This window comes from Drosophila navojoa, chromosome 5, assembly GCF_054131105.1.
Source record: "Drosophila navojoa isolate 15081-1374.11 chromosome 5, UAZ_NAV_1.0, whole genome shotgun sequence".
Taxonomy (NCBI): domain Eukaryota; kingdom Metazoa; phylum Arthropoda; class Insecta; order Diptera; family Drosophilidae; genus Drosophila; species Drosophila navojoa.
In genome coordinates, this window is record NC_142893.1 from 1746725 (window position 1) to 1774189 (window position 27465).

At 43.9% G+C, this 27465-nt stretch overlaps 5 protein-coding genes across 22 annotated transcripts; 3 read left to right on the forward strand and 2 right to left on the reverse strand.

The window, feature by feature from the left end:
- Window positions 1-4010: 4010 nt before the first annotated feature.
- Or47b (Odorant receptor 47b) lies at window positions 4011-5687 on the forward strand. Its single transcript, XM_018103469.3, has 6 exons — window positions 4011-4177; window positions 4262-4433; window positions 4496-5040; window positions 5102-5306; window positions 5370-5528; window positions 5584-5687. The coding sequence occupies exons 1-6, from the start codon at window positions 4047-4049 to the stop codon at window positions 5632-5634; spliced, it is 1263 nt and encodes a 420-aa protein (XP_017958958.1). The 5' UTR covers window positions 4011-4046; the 3' UTR covers window positions 5635-5687.
- Window positions 5688-7171: 1484 nt separating this feature from the next.
- Window positions 7172-16694, forward strand: nompA (no mechanoreceptor potential A). 2 transcript variants are annotated; one of them, XM_018106915.3, is made up of 22 exons: window positions 7172-7340; window positions 8543-8698; window positions 8757-9104; window positions 9199-9293; window positions 9691-9877; window positions 9936-10068; window positions 10133-10275; window positions 10578-10764; window positions 10901-11013; window positions 11078-11362; window positions 11422-11562; window positions 11655-12284; window positions 12782-13259; window positions 13376-13554; window positions 13613-13791; window positions 13859-13998; window positions 14092-14328; window positions 14385-14787; window positions 14847-15016; window positions 15081-15347; window positions 15429-15554; window positions 16259-16694. In XM_018106915.3, the coding sequence occupies exons 2-22, from the start codon at window positions 8638-8640 to the stop codon at window positions 16311-16313; spliced, it is 4557 nt and encodes a 1518-aa protein (XP_017962404.1). In that variant the 5' UTR covers window positions 7172-7340; window positions 8543-8637; the 3' UTR covers window positions 16314-16694. The 2 variants fall into 2 exon arrangements, with proteins under 2 accessions (XP_017962404.1, XP_089117604.1); XM_089261478.1 differs by having other exon boundaries at window positions 8552-8698.
- Window positions 15582-16107, reverse strand: LOC108655184 (uncharacterized). The gene is made up of 2 exons (XM_018106916.3): window positions 15948-16107; window positions 15582-15856 (listed from the first exon to the last, which is right to left on the reverse strand). Exons 1-2 carry the CDS (start codon window positions 16000-16002, stop codon window positions 15723-15725), a joined length of 189 nt encoding a protein of 62 aa, XP_017962405.1. The 5' UTR covers window positions 16003-16107; the 3' UTR covers window positions 15582-15722.
- A 1876-nt stretch (window positions 16695-18570) lies between the features above and the next one.
- Window positions 18571-25219, forward strand: Mur2B (Mucin related 2B). 17 transcript variants are annotated; one of them, XM_089262648.1, is made up of 10 exons: window positions 18572-19061; window positions 19131-19244; window positions 19318-19688; window positions 19749-20894; window positions 21006-21082; window positions 21182-21199; window positions 21236-21250; window positions 21335-22333; window positions 22447-24849; window positions 24924-25219. In XM_089262648.1, the coding sequence occupies exons 1-10, from the start codon at window positions 18801-18803 to the stop codon at window positions 25055-25057; spliced, it is 5538 nt and encodes a 1845-aa protein (XP_089118774.1). In that variant the 5' UTR covers window positions 18572-18800; the 3' UTR covers window positions 25058-25219. The 17 variants fall into 17 exon arrangements, with proteins under 17 accessions (XP_089118765.1, XP_089118770.1, XP_089118761.1 ...); XM_089262639.1 differs by having other exon boundaries at window positions 18571-19061; window positions 21006-21110; window positions 21189-21199; window positions 21236-22333; XM_089262644.1 differs by having other exon boundaries at window positions 18571-19061; window positions 19749-20818; window positions 20978-21082; window positions 21236-22333.
- Window positions 25172-27464, reverse strand: LOC108654915 (uncharacterized). Its single transcript, XM_018106519.3, has 2 exons — window positions 27105-27464; window positions 25172-27022 (listed from the first exon to the last, which is right to left on the reverse strand). The coding sequence occupies exons 1-2, from the start codon at window positions 27253-27255 to the stop codon at window positions 25695-25697; spliced, it is 1479 nt and encodes a 492-aa protein (XP_017962008.1). The 5' UTR covers window positions 27256-27464; the 3' UTR covers window positions 25172-25694.
- Between the last annotated feature and the right edge of the window lies 1 nt (window position 27465).

A 27465-nucleotide genomic window follows, 5' to 3' on the forward strand; every position in this document is an offset into this window, starting at 1 on the left:
AAAGATCTGTTCCACGTACGTCTATGGTATCTATTTATTGTAGAGTAGATCAGCGAGTAGGAAAATCGGAGATGAATGATGTGATGATCATAGATCCTCTATATATATTAACCAAAAAGAGCTTCTGCATTAACTATCTCCACTTTTATTATCAAGCCCTTCTATGCACCTGCCTCCATATCTCATACGTTCATTAATGTCCTCCTCATATCATAAATGCCATAATGTCTTGCCTAAGCCATATCCTGTGCAATTAAAATAGCAAGTCAATTGACATGCCCACCACAGCGAAAAAGTCACACGAATAAAAAAGAGATAAAAATTTAAAGACCATTGAGGACGCAATCAGAGGCAGAGCTTCGATAATAAGTGCCGTGAAACCTGCTTTAACTCGCTCGATTGAATATGAAATAAGACTTGAGTCAGTTATCAGGCTTAATTATCAGATCATCATAAAACTGGACAACAGCGAGCAGACAAATGTGCGATAAACAGCTCAAGAGGCAGCACCCCATACGGTGGCCACACATAAAACTCACACATGGATGCTGACCATAACGGATTGTGGATGCCACTGCAGCGTATGATGGGGGCAACTGCTGCTGCTGGAACTGCTGCTGCTGCTGCTGCCCGACTCGGGAGAAGGTCGCCAATTGTACAGCACTTCCATTAGCCAGGGCATTGGTCAGGCAGGCAACCCACTGAGTGGCTCTGCCCAGTCTGACTCCTTGTTGGTTGCATGTGGCTGCATGTGGCATGCCGTTTGCTCGACTGCTGCAATGTCGCTTGATTGACAGCCAACAAGCCAAATGCATTTCAATTAAACGCTAACCGCTACAAATATTTCCATTTGTGCGAGCTGGTCAAGTGGCAGCCGCAGCTAAACTTCTGCTGCATCGCTAAGAACCGCTTGTTATGCGCGCTCGACCTGCATGTAAAGGGGTATATCGGCTTTTATAGTAATTTTGCTGCGAACTAAATGAAGGACAACTTGGATAAAGTTATTTGGGGGGTAAAGACTTAGATGGGGAGTATATCAATCATGAAATTCGCTTGTTATCTTCTTTAGACCGGGATGACCAAACATAGAGGTTCCTTAATCAATGAATGAAGCAATATATAGAGATTATTTAACTTTCATTAAATGTTGAAGATGGATCACTATACACATTCCTTGATCATATTTAAATATACGATTAGAATTGTCTCCTTTGAAGATCCGCTTTTAAAGATAGATCATATATTGTCTTAGATATTTACAGTTATTGGAAATGGATTACTGAACAGTTTCTTTCTTCAATTTCTTCTAGACCTTTGCTAAAGATCAACTTAGCTTTACTTTTGATTAGTGAACGAGCATTTGGCAGTTGTTTGTCTGGCGTGCAACTGCTGCATTTCCCAGTCGTTGTTGCCACATTTTCGTGGCTAGACGCGCGAAGCCGCCTTTGAGTACAATTCTGTGGCAGAGCGGTCAACTGCTCATCAGTATGCTGTATAAATTAGAGCATCAAACGGCGCTTTGCCAACTCGGAACTGGTCTATACTGTTATTGGCTCTATCGAAACAGATGCATGGCCAGTATATCCAGCTCCAAGTGTGCGTGTATGCGATGAGTGTCTGCAGTCTCTGTGTGTGTGTGTGTGTGTGTGTCTGTGCCTCAATCCCGCTTGCAGCTCAGTGAAGAGTTCAATGCTGCTGCTGCAATTGTTTGTTGCTGTTGCTGTAGTAGCAATTGTTGCTGGCGCATTTGTTGCGGCCGCCAGGCTAACGATGTGCTCTGCACTTGTGCATATATTGTTGTTAAATTGATATCAATTTGGTTTAATGCCGCTACCATTATGAGGCCATTAAATTGTTAGGCCTGGTCAATGTTAACTAAAACAGTTTATTATTTACCCCTCAAGCTGTAGGAGTCAACAGTCTCGCGTCCATTGGCGCGTGTTATGCGAACTTACAGCTAATATTGCAGCATAATAAATATACCCTGTATTTAGTTTCAATTGAGCATGATGTACTGATGACTGGAAATTGAAATTAGACTGCCTTAGTAAAGGTAATGTCTGAGAGATGGATTAGGGCTTGACCTTTCAAATCGATAAATATCGATAGCATACCCAACGTAGAGTAGTCTCTATATACATATGTGATTAAATACATCAAAGATCAACTTCTTCTCGAATGAAGAAACAAATCTTTACGTTCAGTTCAGGCATTACCTAATCTCTAATCCCCAAGTGGAGTAAACTTTAGTCCGCTGCACAGTTCGGTCTCTTCCTCTGAATTTTTATGACAACACCTGGGAGTAGCTGCCGCTAGACAAACACATTCAACGGCCATCGACGAGGTCTATTGCTATTTTGGCTGGTCATTTGAGCGCTCCGTTAGACGCCTGCAACTCGTTTAAGAACCTGTACAAACCTGTACGTAAACTGAAACACGCGACAATCCTGACTATAAATAACAGAAAAGAGAGAAAAAAAACTCCTTTTCCTACACTAAAGAAAACTTGCTTTAAATCTCCGGCAAAGCGGGTTTTTCTCTTTTTTCATATTTCGCGACAGTCGCAAATTAAGTCATCAATCATATCGCAATGCATATATATATGTTATTTAAACAAATTTCGTTATTTATGAAATCATAAAGCTTATGGAAAGCAGAAGAAGAAGACGCAGTTCGAGCCTCGCAGCGGAAGTGCCAAAGTTTATGAGCTGTCCGCCACGGGGTGGCAAGTTGATTGAACTCGTTTCTATTTATTTATTTATTTTATTTTATATTATATTTTATTACTTTATTTTCTGGTTTCGCGCATGTTTTGCTATACGCTTCAAAAATTGTGAATAAATAAAATTTAACATGAATTTTAGTTGATATCATTTATTTTTTCTTTTTTTGTTCTGTCTGTCTCTTTTTATTGTCAGTTAATGATGCTGGTGATCTAATGGGTTTCCAAGTCACGCGAAAAATGTCCAGCCAACTATTCATTGAGCGGGTTCATTGCACGCTTTTATATGCTTGGCTGTCTAACATATATCATATAATATAGTTTATATACGTATATATGATATGATAGATATATCATTTTAGTACTGGAGCGCTTCACATACTTTAATAGTTCTATATGCATCATTATATGAAATTATTTAACTGATGCGTAATCAATCACTAAGCCCATGGAGCTAGTGAGGTGTATTAGCTAAACGAAATATCTTGCAGCTATTCTTATAAGAGCTGCTGAAAATACCATTTAATCTTTTATAGTATAATATATATAAACAATATCTAAACGAGTTAAAGATCTTTTTCATTTGAGTTATCGTATCTCGTTGATTTTGACAGGGCATTTAATCAGGAAACCATTATTATATCTTTTCTTCGAATTAAATAATAGGCGATCTATACGAAGGAACACAACCAATTTTCTGAATTAAATCATTATCTTAGTTAAGATAAGGAAAATCTCATTATAAGGGAATATGAATTGAAATTTGTATATACATACGAGAATCCACTTGTACTTCCACCTTAAGCGCTCAATAGACCTTAGACCCGCACAATACCCCTTCTACAACAGTTGGGACATCAATTAAAACTGAACTGCTATACATATAATTGCCCTGAACGCACTTAATCTATGTTAAGGATCGCTTATCTATCATCAGCTTGAATCGATTTCGCAGTGAAAAACGGTTTACAATTGCGCCATCATTAATCATTTGGCTCCCACAATTAAAGGAGTAATTAAAAGAAGCCTTGACTAACTGAAGAGCCTTTTGCATCTGTCGGTGGCTCAATGCAATTACTTGCAATTTCCTTGAGGCGTAAGGCTTCTGCTAGTCAGATGCAAGAGCTGATTGCGATTTGCGGCATGTGTTGCTAATCATAGGTCTTGTTTGCTAAACGGCGTAACCAACTCGTAAATATTGTAATTGGAATCCTGCATGGCCAATCAATTGGCACATATATAAGGCAGAGATATAGATAGAGCCGAGCTCAATTGCCGCTGAGAGGTTCGGCGGCTAGACACAGTTAGATAGCGCTCAGACACGATGGCCAAGGGGGATTTCAAGTCATATCTTGGCCTGCTGCGCGGCTTCTTTGCCGAATATCGAACGGTTTTGAGGCAGAAATCGCAGCGGCCGCCACGCCTCGCCTTGAACTACAATCGTGCGTTTTTGGTGTATGGCTAAATCGAAATTATGGCTCAAAGTGTTGGCCAAAAAACGAGACGAAACAATTTGAACTAATTCGTTGCATTTTCCAGCATCTTGGGCCTCTATCCGAATCGCTGCCTGCTGGCCAAACACAGCAACTACAAGCGCTGCAATCGCCTACTCTTGCTCAATTCGGCATCTCTGCTGCTGCCGATTATGTTCGCCTTACACGAGTCGACGAATGTCGTTGATATGGGCGACGATATGGCCTGGATGATTGGGGTTAGCCAAGCCAATACGAACTTTATCTGCCACATAACTGTGTCGTCCACTGCCCCCCACAGATAACGCTGATTGTGACCAAGAACTTGTACTTCTATTGGCGAGCCAACGAAATCGATGAAGTCATTGAGAACCTAAATTATTACGAAAGCTGCTTTAGGCCAGCCCAAGGCTTCCAGCCAGCTGCAGTCGAAACGGAAAATGTGGAAATACGACGCTGGCAGCGCTTGTGCTACCTGATCGAAACGACCATGTGGATAACTCTAACTAGCTTCATGTTCGTCTTCAACGTGGCCATTTGCGTTCAGCCGTTGTTTTCAGATCGCGATTTGCCCTACCATGCGGTGTTCCCCTTTGGCTGGCACAGCTCCGCAGAGCATCCGCGCTCGCACATGCTCATCTACATATGGCAGTCGCTCACCTCACAGTTCAACCTGTTGTCCATCTGCCAGGTTGACGCCGTGGGCATACACAGCATCCTCCACACGGCTCTCAATCTGAAGATACTCTGCCTGGAGATGCAAAAGTTGGGCAAGTTGCACTTGACCGATTCGGAATTTCATGCCGAGTTTCGTAGGATCATTCAATACCATCAGCACTTAATAAGGTAAGGTGGTAATATATAGTGGGTAAGCATATCAGATTTCCTTCCTAACTCCCTTTCGCAGCACCGTCCAGAAGAACAATCAGCTGTTCCATGGCTCTTTCATAGCTCAAATGATCGCCAGCTTTGCCCTGATTTCGATGTCCACCTTTGAGGCCATGGCAGCTGCGAGTGATCCGAAGGTAGCTGCCAAGTTTCTCATCTTCATGTTTGTCACCTTTGTGCAGTTGTCCTATTGGTGCCTCGCTGGCACTCTCGTCTCTACCCAGGTGGGCTCTCACTCTATCTCTGTACACAGTATATTATATTATTATCATCATGCATATCATTAGTCAATGGATGTGGCTCAGGCTGCTTTTGAGCTAAAGGACTGGCATACCAAGTCAATTTTTATACAACGTAATATCCTCTTTATGATCAGCCGTTCGCAGAAACCTCTGCTCTATGAGGCCAGGCCATTTCCGCCCTTTACCCTGACCACCTACTCGCTTGTAAGTTTTACTCATAAATACCTTCAGCATTATATAGATATTTTCTCCTCTACAGATACTTCAGCAGTGCTATAGAATTTTGGCATTGCTGCGAGAAGCCATGTAAGAGCCTTGAGATTAATGGATATTACGAAATGTACTTTTATTATATATTTATATGCGCGAATATGTATTAAACGATAGTCGAATCGAGGTATACGAGGTATCTACCAGTCGTAGAGTCTCGATAAAAGTAGTTGTACTAGTTTTCTATCTAACATTTAAGTAATTTTCAATTATGACAAGGCCAACACCTTTAATTGACAGCAAGAAGTGGATGCAAGAAGTTGGCCAAGTGCCTGGTAACATATTTGACATGCAGATTAGTTGCACGACAGGCAACTCAATCGGACAGTCAATTTGAAGAGAAGCAAATCTGATTTGACACTGTGCTTGAAAACAGACGAAGATCAAGCTTGACAAGTGGTTAAGGAGCCAGTTAACCGAGATGAGGGAATTTAACGGCTGCTTAACCACACGGTAAAGGTTACAATAAGTTGGCTATCAAATTTACTTTAATTTAATGGACCGTGTAACTGTTTTTTTTATTGGAAAGCAGAAAAGTCTGCGTCTCTTTTGTGACATTATTTACCAGCTACTCAGGCTCATTGTAAAGTGCCCAGTAAATTCAACAATAACCAATTTATTGCTAAGTGGAAGGGCTTGAAGTGCTGCAAATGCATTTGCATGACATGCCACGCCCTTGGCTCATTAAAGCTCAAGCCGCGCCCACTTAAACATACACCACGGACACACACACACCCCACACAGGTGCTAGCTGCAAAGCGCATAATATTTAAATAATTCTGCAATTGACGATGACCGCTGATGGGCTGAGAGAGTGTGTGTGGCGTGTCTCTCCAGCCTCGAACTTATTCAGACGTGAAGCGCATTCACATTCACATTCAGAATCTACAATCAACTCTATATATGTATATGTATATATACAGCTTCGATTCTGGCGGACAATGAGACGCGGGCGCAGCAAACGTTTAGCTGTTGGCTTTTGGAGCAGCGCGCTTGCCCTTCACACAGGCTGGGAAAGTAGTTGAACCCGAATGTTGTTCATGAATTTGGCAGCATATATAGTATATATACAATTTACATGTGTGTGTCTGTGTCTGCTACGCCCACAGGTGTCATTATGGTTAGCGTTCAATGTGCGCCCTGTACATTGGGCCAGAACGATTTGCTGTATCGAGGCAGAACAGCGACGCACACAGCACTCACACCTGCACGCAGACACAACACACCCAAGCAAGTCTGTATAGAGATGGTGTGCGTGTGTGTCCATTGTCAACTCGGCTCCGATGGAGTTTTGTGCGCTGATTAACATTTGAATTGAAATTTACAAAAACAAAATTATTTCGAACTTTATGTTCGCTTTATATTTTTTGTAGCTTTTACTGTTGTTGTTGTTGTCTCCACATCTAATTAATTCCTCTTTGGATCCATTGTTGGTCGCGGAGTTGCTGCTGCCACCCCCGACCGCCGCGGCGGCCGCCGGCTAATGTTAATGGTACATTGAGGTAATGTACCGATCCAATTGCAGCCGCAGCCACAGCCCAACGCCAGACCCAGAGCCAGAGCCAGAGCGACAGAGCTCAAAAGTCTGCCCAGCGGCCAACGCATTTAGTTTGTCGCAAATAATTCTAACGATCGGTCGAGTTTTTTGATCGAGCGTCGCCCGGAGTTAAACTCTGATTAAGTGTTAAGTGATTTATTAAATAAAAGATTGAAAGCATTCCAAGGTCCTTTTCGATCAAAATCAAGGTGTGTGTAAAAAATTTTGTTTGAAAGTCAAAATGAAAATTATGTGCTCAAGGATCTGCTAAGGATCAGGGACTTGTGATATTTATAAAGAAATTTCCGTACTATTTTAGCTATAAGAGAAATTCAATGTCCCTAAAACTAATGTGATAAATCTAACAAATATGTTTTATTTTAGATCCTGTGCACAAACTTTGTGAAGAGAATTGATATTAAATAAATGAATAAAAATAATAATTGAAAAAGATGTGAAACAGGAAAATATTTTTGCTGTAGAAACTAACATGAAATTTTTATCACAAAAAATAAGAAATTATATTTTTTAAAACTATAAAAAAAAATATTTTAAAAAAAATTACATGAATTAAAATATAAGTAAATAATCAATGTAATACTAAATGGGAAAATGTGAAATCGAAAAATAATAAAATATAAAAAAAATCAAATAAATAAACTTAGAAAGAAGCACAAGAATAAAGAAAAATCAAATAAATAAATAATACAATAGAAAACAAAATTAACCAACAAATAATTCACGAAAAATTTCGACTACTAAATATATTATTTATTACGTGTACATTATACACATAATTTATGTAGGCTTCAAAGTGTTCAATCATAGTAATCAGAGAATCAAGGAAATTCGAATCCCTAGCTTTTCGCTTTCACATGCAACAAAGACAAAACCATTTCTAAAATTTCATCACATGAACAAATAAATGTGTCCATGATACAGCCGAATCACTCTAAAAACCCCTTTGAGGTCAATGCGACAGCTTAGTGAGTTTTCCTTTTCAGCAAAAAAACAAAATGGAAAAAATTCAGAACTAAAAGCTAAAAACTGGATTTGTATTGTGTTAAGCATAAATAGAGCCGAGTGGTACAAAGAGCCGGAAGCAACATCCGGAGTTGTGGATCGATATGAGCAAAGCTACACGTAGCATTGTTCGGCTATTCGTTTAATGATCCAATTTGGCGTTACGCATTGTGCACATTATGGTGCTGTACTTAGAAATATTTAACTATTCATATGACTATGTTTGTTTTTTAGTTCTAATTCCAATTGTGGGGGAGGGGTGGGGTTGGATTTGGTGGCACTGGTGAAATTTTTAGTGACTTATTGAGGTCGAGCCGTAAATTGGTCAGCCTACGAACTGATTCGACCACATTTGATAAATACTCATTATTGAATTATACATATATAGCAATTCTAGAACACGCGATCGCCCACTGAATGTGCTCTGCTGCTAATGATGCCGCGATAAACTTTTGGATAGTGTACATTGAGTTCTAGAGCGACATGGAATTGCGCTTAATATTAATAGCTACGCTGGCTTGCCTTGCCTTGAGCCAGAGCTATGGTAAGTACTAGAGATTCCTCGCTCAGTATTGCTCTAAGCCGTCTTGCCTCGCTCCCAGCTCAAACCACCTGCAAGAACGGACTGGGTCGTGTGCTCTATGAGCGCCTGCCCAATCAACAGCTGCAGGGCTACGATGACGATGTGGTGCGAGACACTGCACCACCATTCCGCGTGCTGGAGAAGTGTCAGGATCTATGTCTGCGCGATCGCACCGGCACCAACAATCTAGTGCGCACTTGTACCAGCTTTGACTTCCAGCCAGGCAGTCGGATCACCTCGTTCGGTGGCACCTCCGAATACGAGGAGTCCCTCTGCTACCTCACCTCCGAGCAGGCTGGACCGGAGGGCATTGGCAGCCTGATGCTGGTGCCGAATAGTGTGCACTTTAACGAGATCTGTCTGACATGTGAGTGTGTTTGTCTGCGTGTGTGTGTGTGTGGGTGTTGACACCGTTTCCAATTGGCATGCTCAAATTGCTCTCTTCATCCGACTAATTGCAGCCAGCCGCCCCGAGCGTGAGTGTCCCAGTCGACGATATGTATTCGAGCGACATCCGCGCAAGAAATTGAAACTGCCCATCAGCGACATCAAGGAGGTGAGTGAGGGATCAGCGAAGGTGTTACTTTAATCTGAATTGCGAGGTCAGGGATGCAGTGAAGCAGATTACTCCAATTTAACAAGCAGTTTCTCTGAGTCAAGAGAATAGAAAAGGAGATTCCTCTATCTTAAGTTCTATGTACTGATTATCTACTGGGCCAATAATAGAACAGTTAGAGGTCGATTCGTAGAAGAAGAACGAATTATCTACCTCAACTAAGAGTTAATAGAGAATAGAGATTTGCTGCCTAGACTTTCTAAAAGCAAAAGAAGAACGGTTTATCCACATCGATTAAACTAAAGGAGATAAGCAGTGCTACGTCTTCACTCTAACACAGGAGAAGAGGAGATTTATTTCTCCACTCTAATATGCTATAATTATATTGTTTCCTCAGATAACAGCCGCTAATCGTTCGGACTGCGAGGACAAGTGTCTGAATGAGTTCTCATTTGTGTGTCGCTCGGCTAACTTTGATTCGACGATGCGCTCCTGTACGCTCAGTCGCTTCACGCGACGCACACATCCAGAGCTGATGGAGGATGATCCCAACTCGGACTATCTGGAGAATACGTGCTTAAATGGCAAGCGCATACAATTTAGCTAGCAAAGTGATCTAGAATTAAATTCTCTCATTTGTAGCTGAGCGACGCTGCGATGGACTGGCCGTGTTTGTTAAGGAGGAGAATAAGCGCCTGGGCGGTCCGTTTGAGGTGGATATCTTCAATAATATGACGCTGGAGGAGTGCCAGACTATGTGCTTGCGCGCCGAGAAGTAAGAAGACCACACACGATACTTCAAAAGTACATTAGGCTAATCGAAGGAGAAACTTTTTCAGGTACTTTTGCCGTTCCGTTGAGTTTGATGACCAAAGCAAACAGTGTATACTGTCGGAGGAGGACTCCATTTCGCAGAAGGATGACATTAGCATTAGCTCGAGTCCCACACATCATTTTTATGATCTTGTGTGCCTCGATAATCGTAAGTGGCCAAACACAAGTTAGCGCCTCGGCTCAATGGCAAACAGGGCAGAACTGGACAGAGTGGACCAACTAGGACAGACAGACAGACTGAGACTGAGACTGAGATTGAGACTGAGACTAGCCTAGACCAGACAGCAGCCAGCGCGTTAAGTGCACCATTAAGCGCTGCCCATAAAGACTTGTGCTTCTGCTTCACTTTGATGTCTATGTCTACGTTTTATGCCACTTGCCATTTGCTCTAGCTGTTGCTGTTGCTGTTGCTCTAGCTGTATACTGTATACTGTTGTATTCCCGTTGCAGAACGAGCCACCGATTATCCAGATAACTCAGTCACCTCGCACCTCTTCTCGAGCGGCCGTCGGCCAGATACAGCATTCCAGCGTTACCGCAACTCGCGACTGGGCGGCGAGTTTCACTCTGAGATCACGGGACGTTCGCTTAGCGAGTGCCTGGACGAATGCCTCCGCCAGACGAGCTTCCAGTGCAGGTGCGTTGTGGTTGTCGTTCACATTGTCTTGTATTTCTTGTTTGCTGCGGTATCTCTATATTTTCTTTTTCTGTTGGCTCATTCGCTGTCTTCCTATGTGCCAACCCACACGAAAACTCTTTTTAACAAATTGCAGGTCGGCAGTTTACAGCGATCGTTTTCGTACTTGTCGCCTCAGTCGGTACAATCAAAAGGATGGCATGCGCATTATATACGATGCTGATTATGATTACTATGAGAATCTGATGTGTAAGTGCTGTAGCTAGCCAGATAGCTGTGTCCACTAGTGCTAATGGAGTGCTTGTCTTCTCAGTGAACGTTGTGGGCGGAGGCAGTGGCAGCAACGGCAATGGCAACGGTGGCGCCGACGGCGACGTTGGTCACGGTGGCAGCAACGACGGCAAGCGACCCGGTGATCACTCTGGCAGCAACTGGAGACAGCCTAACAAGCACGACGATCGCTACGGACCGGGGTCAACGGGTGCTGGTCTGGGCGGTCCCGGCTCACATGGCGGCGGCAATAGACTGCCACCGGGAGAGGGCATTGATTATGGTCGGCCATACGATCGCTATCCCGATTATGCAGCCAATGAATACGGTAAATAACATGCATAGCATCACAATTGATGGCAGTAATACTTTTCAATATATTAACAGATCGTTATCCTTATGGCGATCGTGATCGTGACCGCGATCGCTATCCACCAGATCGTTATGGCGGTCCTCGTTATCCGGGCAGCGATGGCGTGGGCATGGGCTATCCCGGTCGCCCATACGATCGTTATCCAGATGATTATGGTGAGTATTTGCATAACTCTATGACCTATGAATAACAGCACGCTTCGCTTTGCCACTGATCTATACTGACAACTAATTTACTAACCCAAAAGACCGAGATCGTGATCGCGATCGTGATCGCTATCCGGAACGATATCCACCCGATCGTTATGGAGACAGACGCTATCCAGAAAGGGACCGGGATCGCGATCGTGATCGTGACCTGCTGCCCTATCGCCCGCTGCCCTATCCGGCCATCAATGATAATACACTGCCCAGCGATCTGCCACATACAAGACCTTTTCCTCCCGATGACGACGCGCCCTACAGGCCGTATGGCTATGGCGGAGGGAGTCGATACAATGACCATCGCTATGACAGTCGTTATCCAGCACGTTATCCACCCAGTCGTGATCCAGTGGGCGGCTACACGGGTCGGGATGCACCCGATAGCATATTCCCGGACAGACGCTATCGTCCCTCATCTATGGCCCCATCGCGCTATCCCTATGCGCCTGATTCGCGTGGGCCCCCCGGACGCTATGACGATATAGTGCACAGTGCTCGGCGCCCAGAACCCGAATCCGCTAAAAGATATCCGCCAGCTCCCCTAGCGCCCACGGGCAGCGCCAGCAAGTATGCCTCGACCCCAAATCGTTTTCCGGTAGGTAGCGAACGCTATCCCATTGACATCTACAAGTACGGCAATCGCCTGGGACCCAGCGACGTAGGCAGACGCCCCGGTAAGTAGAAGACACTAATCAACTACCCCCGTCTAATATGACTACCCACAAATCTACTGAACAGCTAATGAGAGAAGGATGATCGATTGCTAATTTATTTTACTGATCTCTAGTTAGTACAGATGCGAGTTATTGCAATATTTTACTCTTTTAATAGTTTTGTTGTTGCTAAATAAAGAAATTTCTATTGAAAAAAAATTGTTGAGCTCTAAATATTCTATAAATATTATATTCCGAAATGTTTCTATGTAGAGTTATTGATGAGCTTTCCGTGTATAAAAGCTTTTACAACATATGAGCTCAAAGTGCTGTACCAAAATGCTCTCAAATTGTAATTGGTTTAGACTAAAATAATTTAATTATCGAGAGCTTTGCTATAAAATTGCATACTTTTAGCAACTCGTACTAAAATTGACAATGCAATGAGATCAGCAGAATAATTTTAGGATTTTCAATCAATTATTATCTAAATTGTATGCATTTGTATATGTGTTTAGCTTTAGATCGTCCGCCGCCTTACTATGACTACGACTATGAGGAACGATATGGCGATCGCTATGCGCCTGGACCCTATGATCGCGAATATGATGGACCACCGGCACGTCGACCGCCCTTGGGTGGCCCCTATGGTCGCTATGACACGCCCTTTAATCGCCCCTACGGAGGTGGTGGCGGCGGCGGCATTGGTGGTGGCCTCGATGATCGTCCCATTCCGGTGCCCGGTCTCGGTCTGGGCATCGCACATCCGCCCACACCATACGGTGGGGGATCGCATGTGGGCGTACCTGTTGGCGCTGGTCCACCGCGTCCGCCCATAACGCGCTGCGAGGAGAGCGATAATTTCAAGCAGATCGCAGCCAGACACAAAATGCGGCGCCATTTCGTGCGACGCGCTCTAATCGTGCCGAGTCTGATACAGTGCGAACGGGAATGCATCGAGAGTCGAGACTTTGTGTGCCGCAGCTTCAACTACAGGTAAGCTTACGAAGACAGTCAGAGAGGGAGAGAAAGAGAGAGGGAGATGTGGCACAGATAAAAGCAGCTACAACTGCAATCGCAATCCCAATCGCAATCGCATATTCAATTTGCAGAGACACCGCCTCCAGCTATGATGATCGGGATCGTGAACGTGATCGCGAGTCGCCCAACTGCGAGCTAAGCGATCGCGATTCACGTGAGCTGGATATACACGATCCGGGTTCGTTCGATGCCTCCAACTATGATTTCTACGAGCGCAGCATTGGACGCAGCGACGGCGAGTGCATGGATGGTAACAATGCTGAAGATCTATGGTTCTTCAATTGACTAAGACTAATTGCCCATTGCAGTTACGCAGACGTGCAACGAGGAGGGCATGGAGTTTACCATACGCACGCCGGAGGGCTTTTTGGGCAGAATTTACACATATGGCTTTTACGATCGCTGCTTCTTCCGTGGCAACGGCGGCACTGTCAATGTACTGCGGATTAGCGGACCCCAGGGCTACCCAGACTGTGGCACACAGCGTGTAAGTAAATTTACAACTCTATGCATTAATCACGTTCGTTGATCTCGCGCTTGATTTTATCTTGCAGTACGGCGACACGCTGACTAATATTGTAGTCGTGCAGTTCTCGGACAATGTACAAACAAGTCGCGATAAGCGCTACAATCTCACTTGCATCTTTCGAGGCCCCGGCGAAGCGGTCGTCAGCTCTGGCTATATCGGCGCCGGGTAAACATTAGCCAAGATGATTATCATCATTAGCTTTGTTGATGATTAATACTTGACTCTCTCTCTCTCTCTCTCTCTCTCTTGCCATCACAGCTCGGGCAGTCCCATACCCATAGAATATTTGCCAGCCGAGAACACGCTGAGCTCCAAGGTGCGTCTGAGCATTCTCTATCAGGGCAGGCCCACAACAACCATCGCTGTGGGTGATCCTCTCACTTTCCGACTGGAGGCACAGGATGGCTACAATCATGTCACCGATATATTTGCCACAAATGTGGTGGCCAGGGATCCATACTCTGGGCGCAGCATTCAGCTAATAGATCGCTTTGGGTAATGTATATATAGAGGCTGCATGGGAATTTCCCTTGACTCGTATTTTTCTCTAGCTGCCCTGTGGATCCGTATGTCTTCCCCGAGCTGGACAAACTGCGCGATGGCGACACACTGGAGGCTCGCTTCAATGCCTTCAAAATACCCGAATCCAATTTCCTAGTGTTTGAGGCGACAGTTAGGTCCTGTCGCGACGGCTGCCAGCCCGCCTACTGTCCCGGCCCGGCGGGTCGCCAGGAGCCCTCCTTCGGGCGCAGGCGACGCAGCTTGAACCTAACCGAGGAAATGCCCGAGCCCCAGGCACTGGAGGCTATCAATGATCAGGAGGAGCAGGAGATCACGGTGGTAAATAGCACCACAGTCAGTGCTAAAATGGGTGGTGCGCAGCTGAATGCCACTCAGGAGAGTGACAAGTCCAAGGAGAATGAGGAACCAGAGCAAGTGCGAGAAATGATTGAAGTAGGTTTCTAATAATTAATGAGAGATGAATATAATGCTGAGCTGAAATATTTGATCAGGTTTTTGAGACTCGCGAGGAAATTGAAAAGGAATCCTATCCACGCAAACTGGTGGCCCCGGTCGAAACTGTTTGCATGACGCCCGCTGAGTATCATGGCCTAATCACGGCTATAATCTTGCTAATGATTCTACTGTTTAGCATTACGCTAGTTGCAGGATTGGGCTACAGGTGAGCTAGTTTTTCTTGGAAGCCCAATTTGCTGTCTGTTCGCTATCTACATCTTTCGTTGCAGACGCTATTGGAAATCGATATCAAAGAATCGTCTGGTCGATCGCCACTCGCCCATACACTCGCTGGGTCATTCCCACTCCTCGATACGCACCCACGAGCGCTTCACCGAAATTGGCCACATGCCAAATGGAAGTGGAGCAACTGGAACTGGAACTGGATCTGGAACTGGAGCTGGCAGCAATCGCAGCACATCGAATCGCGCCTCAAACGCTTTTCGCACCAACATGTCCATGTTTGGCGGCTCATTACATAAGACTTTTGCCACGGGGTGAGCACATCCAGTCCAGACCAGTCCACTTATCGCTTAAGCTGACGAAATCTCTCTCTCTCTCTGTCTCTCTGCTTACAGCAATTTGGCGCGCATGTGCCAGCTGCCAGTGATAAATCCCATACGCACTGCCGGCAACTCCAACCATCAGTTCGAGGATCCCAGTGAGCCGATCTACACCGATCCCTCGCTCTTCGAGCGCTCCAGGTAAACTCAATTTGAATACTCGCTCGCTTTTGATCTGATTGTGTGAATTTTATTTCGTCTCAGCTCTAGCAATCCGCATGCCATTAGAACCGTACGCAATTGTAAATATATAAAAGCTTTTTAGAATTTCCTCTTTCTGTGTGATATTTGTTTCTAATCAAATGCGCACTAGAGCGGCCTACAGATGCATAGCTGCATCTTGTTGCAAATGCCATCACGTCCGCCAGCTATTTGGCATCTGGTAGTGCACCAATCGCCCTGCAGGGCACAGACGCCCGTAAATGTGGGCAAATCGCCCACAGCTGAAGAAAACGTTGAAGCACAATTAATCAGCTAAACCGTTTTACGATTTTCTTTTCTTTTTTTTCATTTTTTTGCTATCTACCAACTTACATGCATTCGCCTGAACTAACCAGATTAACCATATAAATAGACACAAGTACTTCATTATTCTTATTCAATCTTCAAAGGCACCAATCTCGAGAGACAGCCAAAGACTAAAGTGAAGCTTTCGCATCTGCTGTAGCTCTGGGCATGTGCTCTCTGATAATGATAAGGCTAATCAGTCAACATTTCGTACAAGACGCTCAATCTAACACGAAAAGCTCGTGTCTCTTACATATAATTAGATTACTCACAGTATACATACATGTATATATATTTGATTTCTGTTTAATATATTTTTTGTTTTCGTTTCAATACAGATCGCTGCGAAGTCTGACCATGGTCGCCGAGTCGGAAGATAATCAAGAGGTCTAAAATGTAATGCACAAGGAAATTTTGCTCGTCTTCTTGTGATTAGCTGTAAATACCAAGCGAAACCATCTGCCTAAAAATATGCATATTGAACTGAACAAATCAGTTTTATATTACGGATATATCCAATACACATCAACAGCCCACTGCATTAGGCTACTGCACGTGCATTCGGTAACCTCGACTAGCGTTTCGAGGCTCAATATCAAATATATTGATAATCCAAGTAGATCTAAGCCAATTCAAATCGAATATCGATCTATATTAATCTTAATAACAACAGCAAATACCAAAAGCAAAATCTCAAACACACAATTATTTCTACATAACTAAGATATTTAAATTATATACTATATTAAATGCAATAAAACTCAAAAACTTATCCATACCAAAACAAACTAAACTATGAGCTCATTAGTTTTTTTTCATGAGGTTTACATGAATCATATTATTTATTATGAGATAATGATTTATAAAAATCAGCACGATTGTTTTCTAATCTGCTTAATTTTCAGATATTGTAGAGATTTGTCAGCCCCCGAATTAGCAGTCATACTTCAAAGCCAATTAGATGACTGATTCATGTTTATATGGTAAACTTATAGTAATCAGAGCATATTTGAAATATTTATGAAAAAAGGGTATATAAGGTAAATGAAACAAGCTTCTTATTAACCGAGTGGCTCCGTTCTGGTATGAAGCCATACTTAAAGGAGGCTTAAGTCCATTCAAATATATGACTCCATTTTCTCTAAGCTTATTAAATTTTCAATTTATATTTTTTAGCAGAAGACCAAAGCACCCATTCAAAAAATTCTTATTTGTTTAGAATAACTATTAAAATAATTGTAATTCTCGAGCAATGATGAGTTTTTTTCATACAAAACGTGACCGTTTACAGTTATTTTTAACTAAGGGCTTATGCAAGAGCCCTTTTTTTGTGTAAGTGCACATCTATATTATAACATAACTACTCCAAAAATACACACATACATCAATATATATATATATTTGTATATGCATGTGAATACCGGGCTTTATCGGTACGGGGTTTTTCTGCGTCTAGCCGAAAATTCGTGCCGCTTCGGCTAAGAACTGTGAACGTGTTAAAAGACGCACCAGCACGAAAATATTTCTATGCGTAATTCTCGCCTACGTGTAAATATTAAAAAGTAAAATAAACAATTACAGAAGAAACGCTTCACGATTGTCAATGACAATTACGAGCGGGTTACATGAATGGTTCTTAGCTTCCATACTGAACAATATCTATCTTTGATCTATACTAGCTTATAGCTATTTAAAATATTCAATAATACGAGCAGCTATGGATGGATAGACGATTGTTGCCATGCCAAAGGCATGCTAACTATATCAGGCCCAGTTGGTTTTTTTATCATACCGCATGGAAGCATTTCGCTTAATCATTGTACGATTCTTGTTCCGGCATCAACAACTGCAGCCGCATCGATCACGTCCACGAGTTAAAACAAAAACAAGTGCGACGGAGTGATAGTGGCAAACTATGCAATACCCTGGATTATGATAATGAAGAGGTCAAGAGTTCAGTTCGATGAGGAATGTCTATCGAAAATTAGGTAGAAATAGAAATAGGTAGAAGGAGGTCTAGACCAGGATGTGTGGAGCCATATCCCTATTTGACTACATCGTAGGTAATGATATGATAAGGACAGAGTTGTAAGTAGAGCAACGTTGGTAAAAGACAACAAGATTTATGAACAAATGAACAAAAGAAGATCCATTGACGAGTCGCCAGAGGAAGCCAAAGTCAAATGGATGTACAAAAGGGAAGAACTACCACAGAGATGGCCGAGTCCCACAGCAAAACCAATATACCCACTATCACCACAATTATAGGGTACAGTTACTCACACCATATGCTAACTGTGGTAAATAAAAATCAAGAAAGCAAGAAGAACTACAACAAAAAATTGTAGTCGCAACGGAAGCCAAACGCTCGCCATCTCGCTCCAGAGCAAAGCATCAAGATGAGCTTGGGTCAGGTATTCTTTGGAGCTGCAGCAATGCTGCGATGCTTTAGCAGCTTCTCTTCCGGTTCTCGGCGCACGTGGCGTGCACTCATGAATCGATGCAGCGCGCTTAGACGAAGTGAGAAAATATTGTTGGCTTATTTTCTTGCAGCAGCGAGCAGCAAGAAGCGAGCAGCGACTGCGTTTAGGTTCTTCAGCATAAATCACGCATCAGCACATTTGGCATTTCAATTATGCAACATTCTTAAAGCGAACAAAGTGCATTTAAAAGCCGTGCACTACGACTCTAAGCCACAAGTAACAAACGAAGCGCGAGCGCGCCCGCAGCAAAGGATAATCAAAGCGCGAAATTCGGTTTCAACTAATGTGCAATCAAAAAACAAACAAAGGGAAGACGAAACCCGTTAACTGAAATAACCCATAACTGATCACATATAAACGATATCTATAAATAAAGTATAATCGAGTGGCTAATACTATGACGACCTCCATCTGGCTGCTGGCCCTTGTGGTGGCCATCAATGCCCGCTCGCTGCAAGTGCCGCGTGGATATGGCATTCCTCATCCGCCTCCACATAATCCGTACTATTACTCGCCCTATACGTATGCGGCCGCTAGAGCCTATGCTGGGGTTCGGCCCAGTCCGATGCTCTACAACCCGCCGGGCAGCTATTACGACAGCATTTACGGCGTGCACAGATTCCTGCCGGGTGGCGGAAATCCTATAGCTGTGGACTATGTAGGTTTAGCTGATCTGTGAATATCCATATGCGACAAGTTACATTTGTGTTTCTTTTCATATCGAAAGAACAATCGTTGTTCAAGGAATTACGTGGGCATAAAGCCCCATCCCGATCAGCAGCAATACTACTATGTGTGCCAACCCAACTGCGTCATCTTCAGCAAATGCCCCGAACTGAAGGTAGGCTACTCTCCTTCTGATTCTACTAGACCTATACTATGATATCGCTTCCATCATCTCTCTACCCATTCAGAAATTCAGCTCAGCCACTGGCCGCTGCGTGGAGCGCGTGAATCCCGATTATCCACCGATTTGCAAGAAGGAGGGTCGCTTCGCCTATCAATACGATTGCAGAATCTATTACAAATGCGATAGGAATTTGACGCCTCAGCTCTACGGCTGCCCCACAGGCACCATATTCTCGCAACTGGAAGGCAAGTGCATACCCGGCGATGAGTGTCCTTCGACTGAGATATCGAACAGCGGCAGCTATATACCAGAGAACTGCGAGCTCAAGTTTCCCGAATGCACGACAGAGGGCACGTTTAGATCACCGAAGGATTGCGCCTTGTACTACACCTGCAAATTACAGCCTAGTGGAAACTATTTGCAAACGCGTTTCAAGTAAGTTTCCTACGAGACTCTAATCGTATGCAATTTAATGGAACACCGTATATTTCATAGATGTCCTGGCAACAACAGCTACGACCCGAAGCGAAAACTTTGCCGACCCCATCATGAAGTCGATTGCCAAGGCTATCTATCCTATGCACCTATTTCGCCTTATCAGCCCTATGTCTCCGAAGCAGACTTTGACACTGGGGCACGAGAGAAGCAACCAGAGCAGCCCGAAACTAGCTCGATATCCGAGGACTCTAAAGCACCAAGCATTGAAAGTCCCAAGCAACGTCTTCAAATAGTTATATTGCCTACGAAGCCTACACCCAAACCAACAACGGCGACAACGGTGGCCACGCCTACAGCACCCACCAACAAATATCCAGACTATCCATCATATCCGTCATATCCTTCGTATCCTTCGTATCCTTCATATCCGTCGTATCCTGCATATCCTTACTACCCGGCAAATCCCGCATATCCTAGCTACAACTACGGAAGTCCGCTCATAGAGCCAGCAGCGCTGCTTGAAGAGACTCCAGACCCAGAATCTTCAGTAAAAATTGTTATCATCCCAACAACGGACAAGCCAGAAACAGATTGTGATAAATACCCTCCGAAGCGCCCCTACCCTACATATCCTTCCTACCAAAAGACCGACTCTACCACGGCTCCAACCACAACTTCCATTACAACTGCCAAAAGCACGGACTCTCCGTCTAGTAACTTAGAGTTTAGGACTTTTCAGGTTCAGCCGTCAAGTGTTGGCTTCAGAAGTTTAATCCAGAAAAAAATTGTTATACTGCCGCCGGCGCCCAAAAGCACAATCCCACCGACAACTGAAGAGCCAATCATTACCACAGTGGTGCTTAGTACATCAGACGCACCAGCAACAACTACCAAGCCAACACCTACTAAGCCAAAGCCAACGAGGCCAACTGTGAGGCCACCACCAGCTACCACACCTTCAACGACAACAGAGACCTCTACAACAACTAAGAAACCAAGCACAACAACTTCACAGCCAACGACAACAACAAGGCCGACAACGACCACAATAACCACTCCTAAGCCCACAACAACTGTAAAGCAAACAACAACGAAGCAAACAACAGCTCGTACACAAACAACAACTCCTCCAACAACAGCCCCTCAACCAACAACAACTCCTCAATCAACAACATCTCCCCAGCCGACAACAACAACACAACCCTCAACAACTCCTCAACCAACAACAATTCAACCCACAACAACAACTTCTCAATCAACAACTCCTCAACCAACAACTTCTCAACCAACGACAACAACAACTTCTCAACCAACGACAACTCCTCAACCCACGACAACTCCTCAACCAACAACAACGCCTCAACCAACAACAACACCTCAGCCAACAACAACTCCGCAGCCAACAACACTAACTCAACCCTCAACAACTTCTCAACCAACGACAACACCTAAGCCAACAACACTAACTCAACCCTCAACAACTACTCAACCAACGACAACAACAACTCCTCAACCAACAACAACGCCTCAACCAACAACAACACATCAACCAACAACAACTCCTCAGCCAGCAACAACAACTCAACCCTCAACAGCTCAACCAACTACAACAACTCAATCAACGACTCCATCAAGAACAACTCCTCAACCAACGACGCCTACAACAACAACGCCTAGGCCCACAACATCACCTAAGTCTACATCAATTAATCCCGAGCCGACAACAACTGTAAAATCAACTACTTTTAAGCGAGAAACCACCAATGAAATTCCGACTTCCAAACTAACGACAAAACCTAAGCCAATCACAACTAGTCAAGCCCCAACTACACCAGTACCAACAACTCCCAAGCCAACAACTCCCAAGCCTACAACCACAACTCCTAAGCCAACAACAACTACTGAGGCAACAACCACTCCCAGGCCAACAACAACTACGACTACACCAACAACAACTACAACACCAGCCACTACGACATCGGAGGTAACAACTGCTGAGCCAATAACAACAAGCGTTCTAACGACAAAATCGAATCCAACTACAACACCCAAGCCTACAACAACTACTCAGCCTACAACTCCTCAGCCTACAACAACTCCTCAGCCTACAACAACTACTCAGCCTACAACTCCTCAGCCTACAACAACTCCTCAGCCTACAACAACTCCTCAGCCTACAACAACTACTCAGCCTACAACTCCTCAGCCTACAACAACTCCTCAGCCTACAACAACTCCTCAGCCTACAACAACTACTCAGCCTACAACAACTTCCAAGCCAGCAACAACACCTAAGCCAACGACAACTCCTAAGCCCACAACAGCTCCTACAACCTCTCCTAAACCATCCCCAACTGCTGATACAACGACAACTGCTAAGCCAACAACAAGTCCTAAGCCAACGACAACTTCTCAGGCAACAACAACTCCCAAGCCAGCAACATCATCTAAGACATCGACAACCATCAAGCCAACCACAACTGCTCAACCAACAACAACCGCAAGACCAACAACCCCGAGTCCAACAACCTCGATAGTGACATCAACCAAACAACCAACAACTCTGGCGCCAACAACAACAAACACCACTGCAACATCGGAGCTAACCACGGCCACCAAACTGCCTCCTTGTCAATCTGAAGGTAAGTCTCAAACGAATTTATATTATCCCAATGTCTTTTTATACACACAACTCCAAGTGGGCAGCTTATACCAAGTTTACACACTCAACCACACTCAATCAACTGCTTTACAGACACACAATGCATACAGCAACAACAACAACAGCAACAACAACAACTCAACAACATCAAACACACAGAAACCGAAACACAATTTGTTATAAACAAATCGAGCAAAAATCTATTTGGTGAAAGAGATTCGCCATCCTCGCTGTTGTCCAAGAGCTTAGTTTCCAGCGAGGGTAGCCTAGATTATATGAACGATGAGCCCGCACCGGAAGAGGACAGCACCACAGCGAAGTGGACAACGGAAAAGCCACTAGCAAAGCCCTCGACCATGTCCAGCATAGCTGCAGCACATATACTCAAGAAGCTCTTCCAGGTGATATCGACAACAGCTGCACCCGTATCGAAGGTAACCTTTGCCCAAATGGCGAGGCACAATTTGGCCACATCGAAGCCCTTTATAGCCGTGTCCTTGAGGCAGTCGATCAAGCAGCTGACGCGCGAATTACCAATACCACAAAATGCCACCAAAGAAGCTGAAGCTGACGATTCGGAGTACTATGATAGCGAGTACGATACGAATGAGCTGGAGAATGTGGTTGATAAGCATGATCTGGCAGATAAAAAGCCAGTAATAAACAGTACAGCTGGCACCACCAAGAGCACCACTGCGACGATAACTTCAGTGGAAAGCACCACAAAACCAATAACCCCACCAGCAGCTGCTGCCATCGATCCGCTAGAAACTAGCTCCAGTGTGCCGGTGCCAGCTGTAGCTAATGCAACCGCATCCAAATCCGATGATAGAGATTACTCCGAAAACTATGTGGATTCGGACTATGCCAATGATGAGCCCATGGAAGAGGCTCAACAGACCACCGCAAAACCCGACTTGAATGCCCAAAAGCAGACGCTGATCCAACTGCTAAAACAGAAAATAATTCAAGCAGCCAACACCATGCCGCCTGCACCACTAAGCTCCACCACCAGCAAGAGTCCCAACTTGTTTGCTAATGAAATTACAAGCAGTCGAAATGACTTGAGCGTGCCAAAAAGCCTATTGATGCGTCTGCTAAGACAGAAGCTGAGCAGAACGAGCACCACCTTAGCACCACTCAGCAGAAGCAGCAGCAGTAGCACAACTGCGGGCACCACAGCACGTACCACAACAACCAAGAGCTTAAACGCAATAGGCAGCAGCTCAGAATACTACGACGATGAGGATTATGAGTATGTAAACGATGCAGAGGAAGCAGACAGAGCCACTGGCGTAGCCACAGAGGCCACTATTAAGCAGGCAGCGCTTAGAGCCGCCACGGCCAAGCGACACTCCCTGCACCCGTCTCTCCACCAGGTGAATGGGTTAACGAGCGAGGCCAAGCAGCAACAAATGTCCGAGACTTCTGCACTTAAGCCACAAAGTGTGCCGCTGCCAGTACCCGCATTTCTCAAGCAATCAGCGAAGCAATTTAATGAAATATCAAAGCATAAATCAAAGCATGACAATTTTCTAGATAGCAACAGCATAGTAAAAGCCAAAACAACAGTAACAGCAACAGCAACAGCAACAGTATCTCCAAGCAATGCTCGCACCACACTATCAAATAGGGGCCAGGAGATAAAATCGAGTCGTACACAACTTTTGAAATCAAACAGCACCACAGTAAAACCCAACACAACAACCACCAGCACCACTAGCAGCAACACACAGACAGAAGCAGCAGCAAGCCACAGCGTAAGCCCTACAGCTACAACCACCAGCACCACTCACAACACGCTTCCACAAGCTGCAGTAGCCACGCGCCAAGAGAAGCCCACACTGAAAGAAAATCCTACACGACAATTGAAAGCGAACAGCACCACAGTAACGCCCAATACAACAACCACAACAACATCCAGCAGCACCACTCGCAAGACACAGCCAACACCAGGACCCACACGGCAAGAGATGTTCAGTTTTATGAAAAACTCAATACAGCAATTGCAACTAAACAAACACACAGTAAACCCTAAAACCACAGCAACCACAATCACAACCACGAGCACCACACAAGCGACAACTACAGAGAAGTTCAGAAATACACGTCAAGAAAAACTACAGACGCTGCAAAGTCTTAGTCAAGTAAGGGACTTAGAGACAGCAACCACCAGACCAACCACTCGCACCACTCAACAGACAAAATTGGCAGCAGCATCCACACACCAAGAGATTCTAACGGTTAATCAAAAGCCGTGGCTGCTGCAATCAAAGAATCAAAGCATACACCTAATGCCGCTACAAGCGGCCAGCGCTAGCAATAGCAACCCCCCAGTGACTCACACGAATCGTTCATCATTATTAGAGTATACAACGGCCGGCTACTATACGACGGAAAAGGTGCCCGAGCTAATATTGAAGGTATACGAGCCCATCGATGTGAAGGTCGTCTTCTGTCCCAGAAACTGTGACGAGGACCACGATCATAAATATGGTAGGCATCCGATAATGATATATCCCACATCATATATGCATATGTAATACATAATATCTTTCTCCAATCGCCAGACCCAGCTGATAATTATAAGTCGAATTGTACGACGGGTTGTGATACGCCCAATCCGAAAACTCATCACAGCGTAGATCTATGGTGGAAGCCACTCGAACTGAAGGATACGGCGGGTTTCCAGACCATAACATAGATTCCCATATATATATATATATATATAGACTACATCTAACCGTTCTTAATATGGCTAAACATTAACTAAACCTACGTTCATACACTCATATATATATATATATTTAGATATATATATAGTTACATATACATTTTATTAAACATAAATTGAATAAATTATAAATGAGTTTTACTTAGCTTAATTAAGTATACTAGGTATACATTATACATTAAACCCGCTTAATAATAACCTAAGCTCTAATTGGAAAATTTTTCAATATACTTAGTTCATGACTAGTGCAAATGAAACATCCTTTCAAATGCCTTGGTGGGCTAACGAACAAAGTTATGGAAAACCGGACAACTTACGAAAACTTTAAGCTCAAATAATAATGAAGAATTAATGTTTAAACATGTATATAATTATATATATCTAGATATACAATTCAACAGGTCGACAAAACATACTAAATAAGTGTTGGACTATACTTATCCAACTATATAATTTATCCTCTTTACTACATTTTTGAATTTAACTTCTGAATGCAACCTTTAAGCTTAAAACATAAATTAAATAATATGTATAATCGCATATACCCTATATATACACTATGTACAACAGAAACTCTTAATACTGTAGGACTCTGCTGCCCTGCTGCCTAATCATCAAAGAAGAGTATTTCCAATATTCTTTTTTGTACATTTTTCCGACGATCTTTATTCATTTTCAACAGCTCCGTGGTGACCAGTTCACCCAGTAAATGTTCCGAGGAACGTTGCATGCCATGTGGATTTGATGGCGTTTGGAACTTGCCAAAGTTGGAAGCATGTGAGCTACCAGCAGCCTGTTGCTGTGGTAACTGCTGATAAAGCTGGAAGAGAAAATCCGTATTCGATGGAAACATATTCGGATGTTGCTGTTGTTGTTGTTGCTGCTGTTGTTGATGTTGTTGTTGTTGCTGATGTTGCTGCTGCTGTTGATTATTATTATTATTACCATTGACATTACCATTTGAGTTGTTGCGTTGCATATTGATTGAATTGTTGTAGTGATTATCATGGTGCAACATTGTCTGTGGTTCCATTAGATCAGTGCTATTGTCATCCGAGTCATCATCGGTGTCTTGGCCAAAATGTCCATTTGGATTAGATATACCGTTGCTGGCATGCTGTGCATGATTGCTGACACCATTCGAGTTCAGTTGCACGCGGGGCTTCTTATTGTGATAATTGGAGGAGGAATGCATTTCATCGCTGCTCTTATGACTGTAGTTAGCCTGAACATTGGATGAGGAATGTACAGCTGACTGTTGAGACGCTATTGCAGTCGCCTGCTCCTCTTGCTGTGTGGTCTGAGTTGCACCCATACCAGGCAGAGGGGACGACAGCGGTGATTTCATTGAGGAAGACGTGGAGGTAAGGCCACCTGTGCTGCCAGTGCCATTCATTATCGGCTCCTGATAGCCCTGCGAAGAGTCAGCCATAACTGCGGCCACAGCCGCCGCCTGTTGCTGCTGCATTTGTGATTGTGATATATGCTGAAGTTGCTGCGAGGCTACGGCTGCCGCAAAATCTCTAAATATTTCCGCCTCTATTTTCACTTGTCCATTGACATTCTCTAGAGCTGAGGCTGCAGCTGTGCTTAGTGCATTCATTGGATGCTGCTGATCTACCGTTCCCGACTGTTGCTGTTGCTGATGATGATAATGATGATTCTGGCCACCGAAATGCGACATATTCTTGTGTGAGCTATTCGACTTGGAATCCACATTATATTCACTGTAATTGGAGCTGTTCGCCGATTGCGGTGAGGTCAAAAAGTTGGGCACGTTTCGATAGGATTTACGCGGCTGTATATGCTGATCCAGGAATTTCATTTTTTCCAAGTATGGACGAGATAAATGCTCGTAAACAGGTGGATCGCCTTGTTTGCGTTGTGATACATAACGTTCACGCAGATATTTCCATCGCTTCTTACACGTTTCCACTGCCAATCAAAGTGTATTTGTTTATTAAGTTTACTCAGCTAATTAGCGCAAATCGAGTTGAAACTTTTTTATTGGGCTTACCGTCTGTCCGCAGCTTCAACGCAATGAGCTGCCAAGCCTCGTCCTTGGTCTCGTATTTCCCGCCGCTGGCGCTGCCATTTAAATAATACTTTTGCCGATTGTAGATGACACCATGTTGAGCTACTTCATCAATAAGTTGCTCATCCATCATGATGTAGTTATAAAACAGAAACAAACTACGATTTTTATTTTTCTTGTTATTTGCCTGCGCTCCAGTCTTTTCGGCGATTAGCGATGTGCAACAACGTTGAGACAACTCATCTATCGAAGCGTCCAACAATCGATATATGTGGAGTTTTTTACGATAGTTTTAGTATTTCTGCTGGCCATATGAATATTTAGACTCACGAGTCGCGACCAC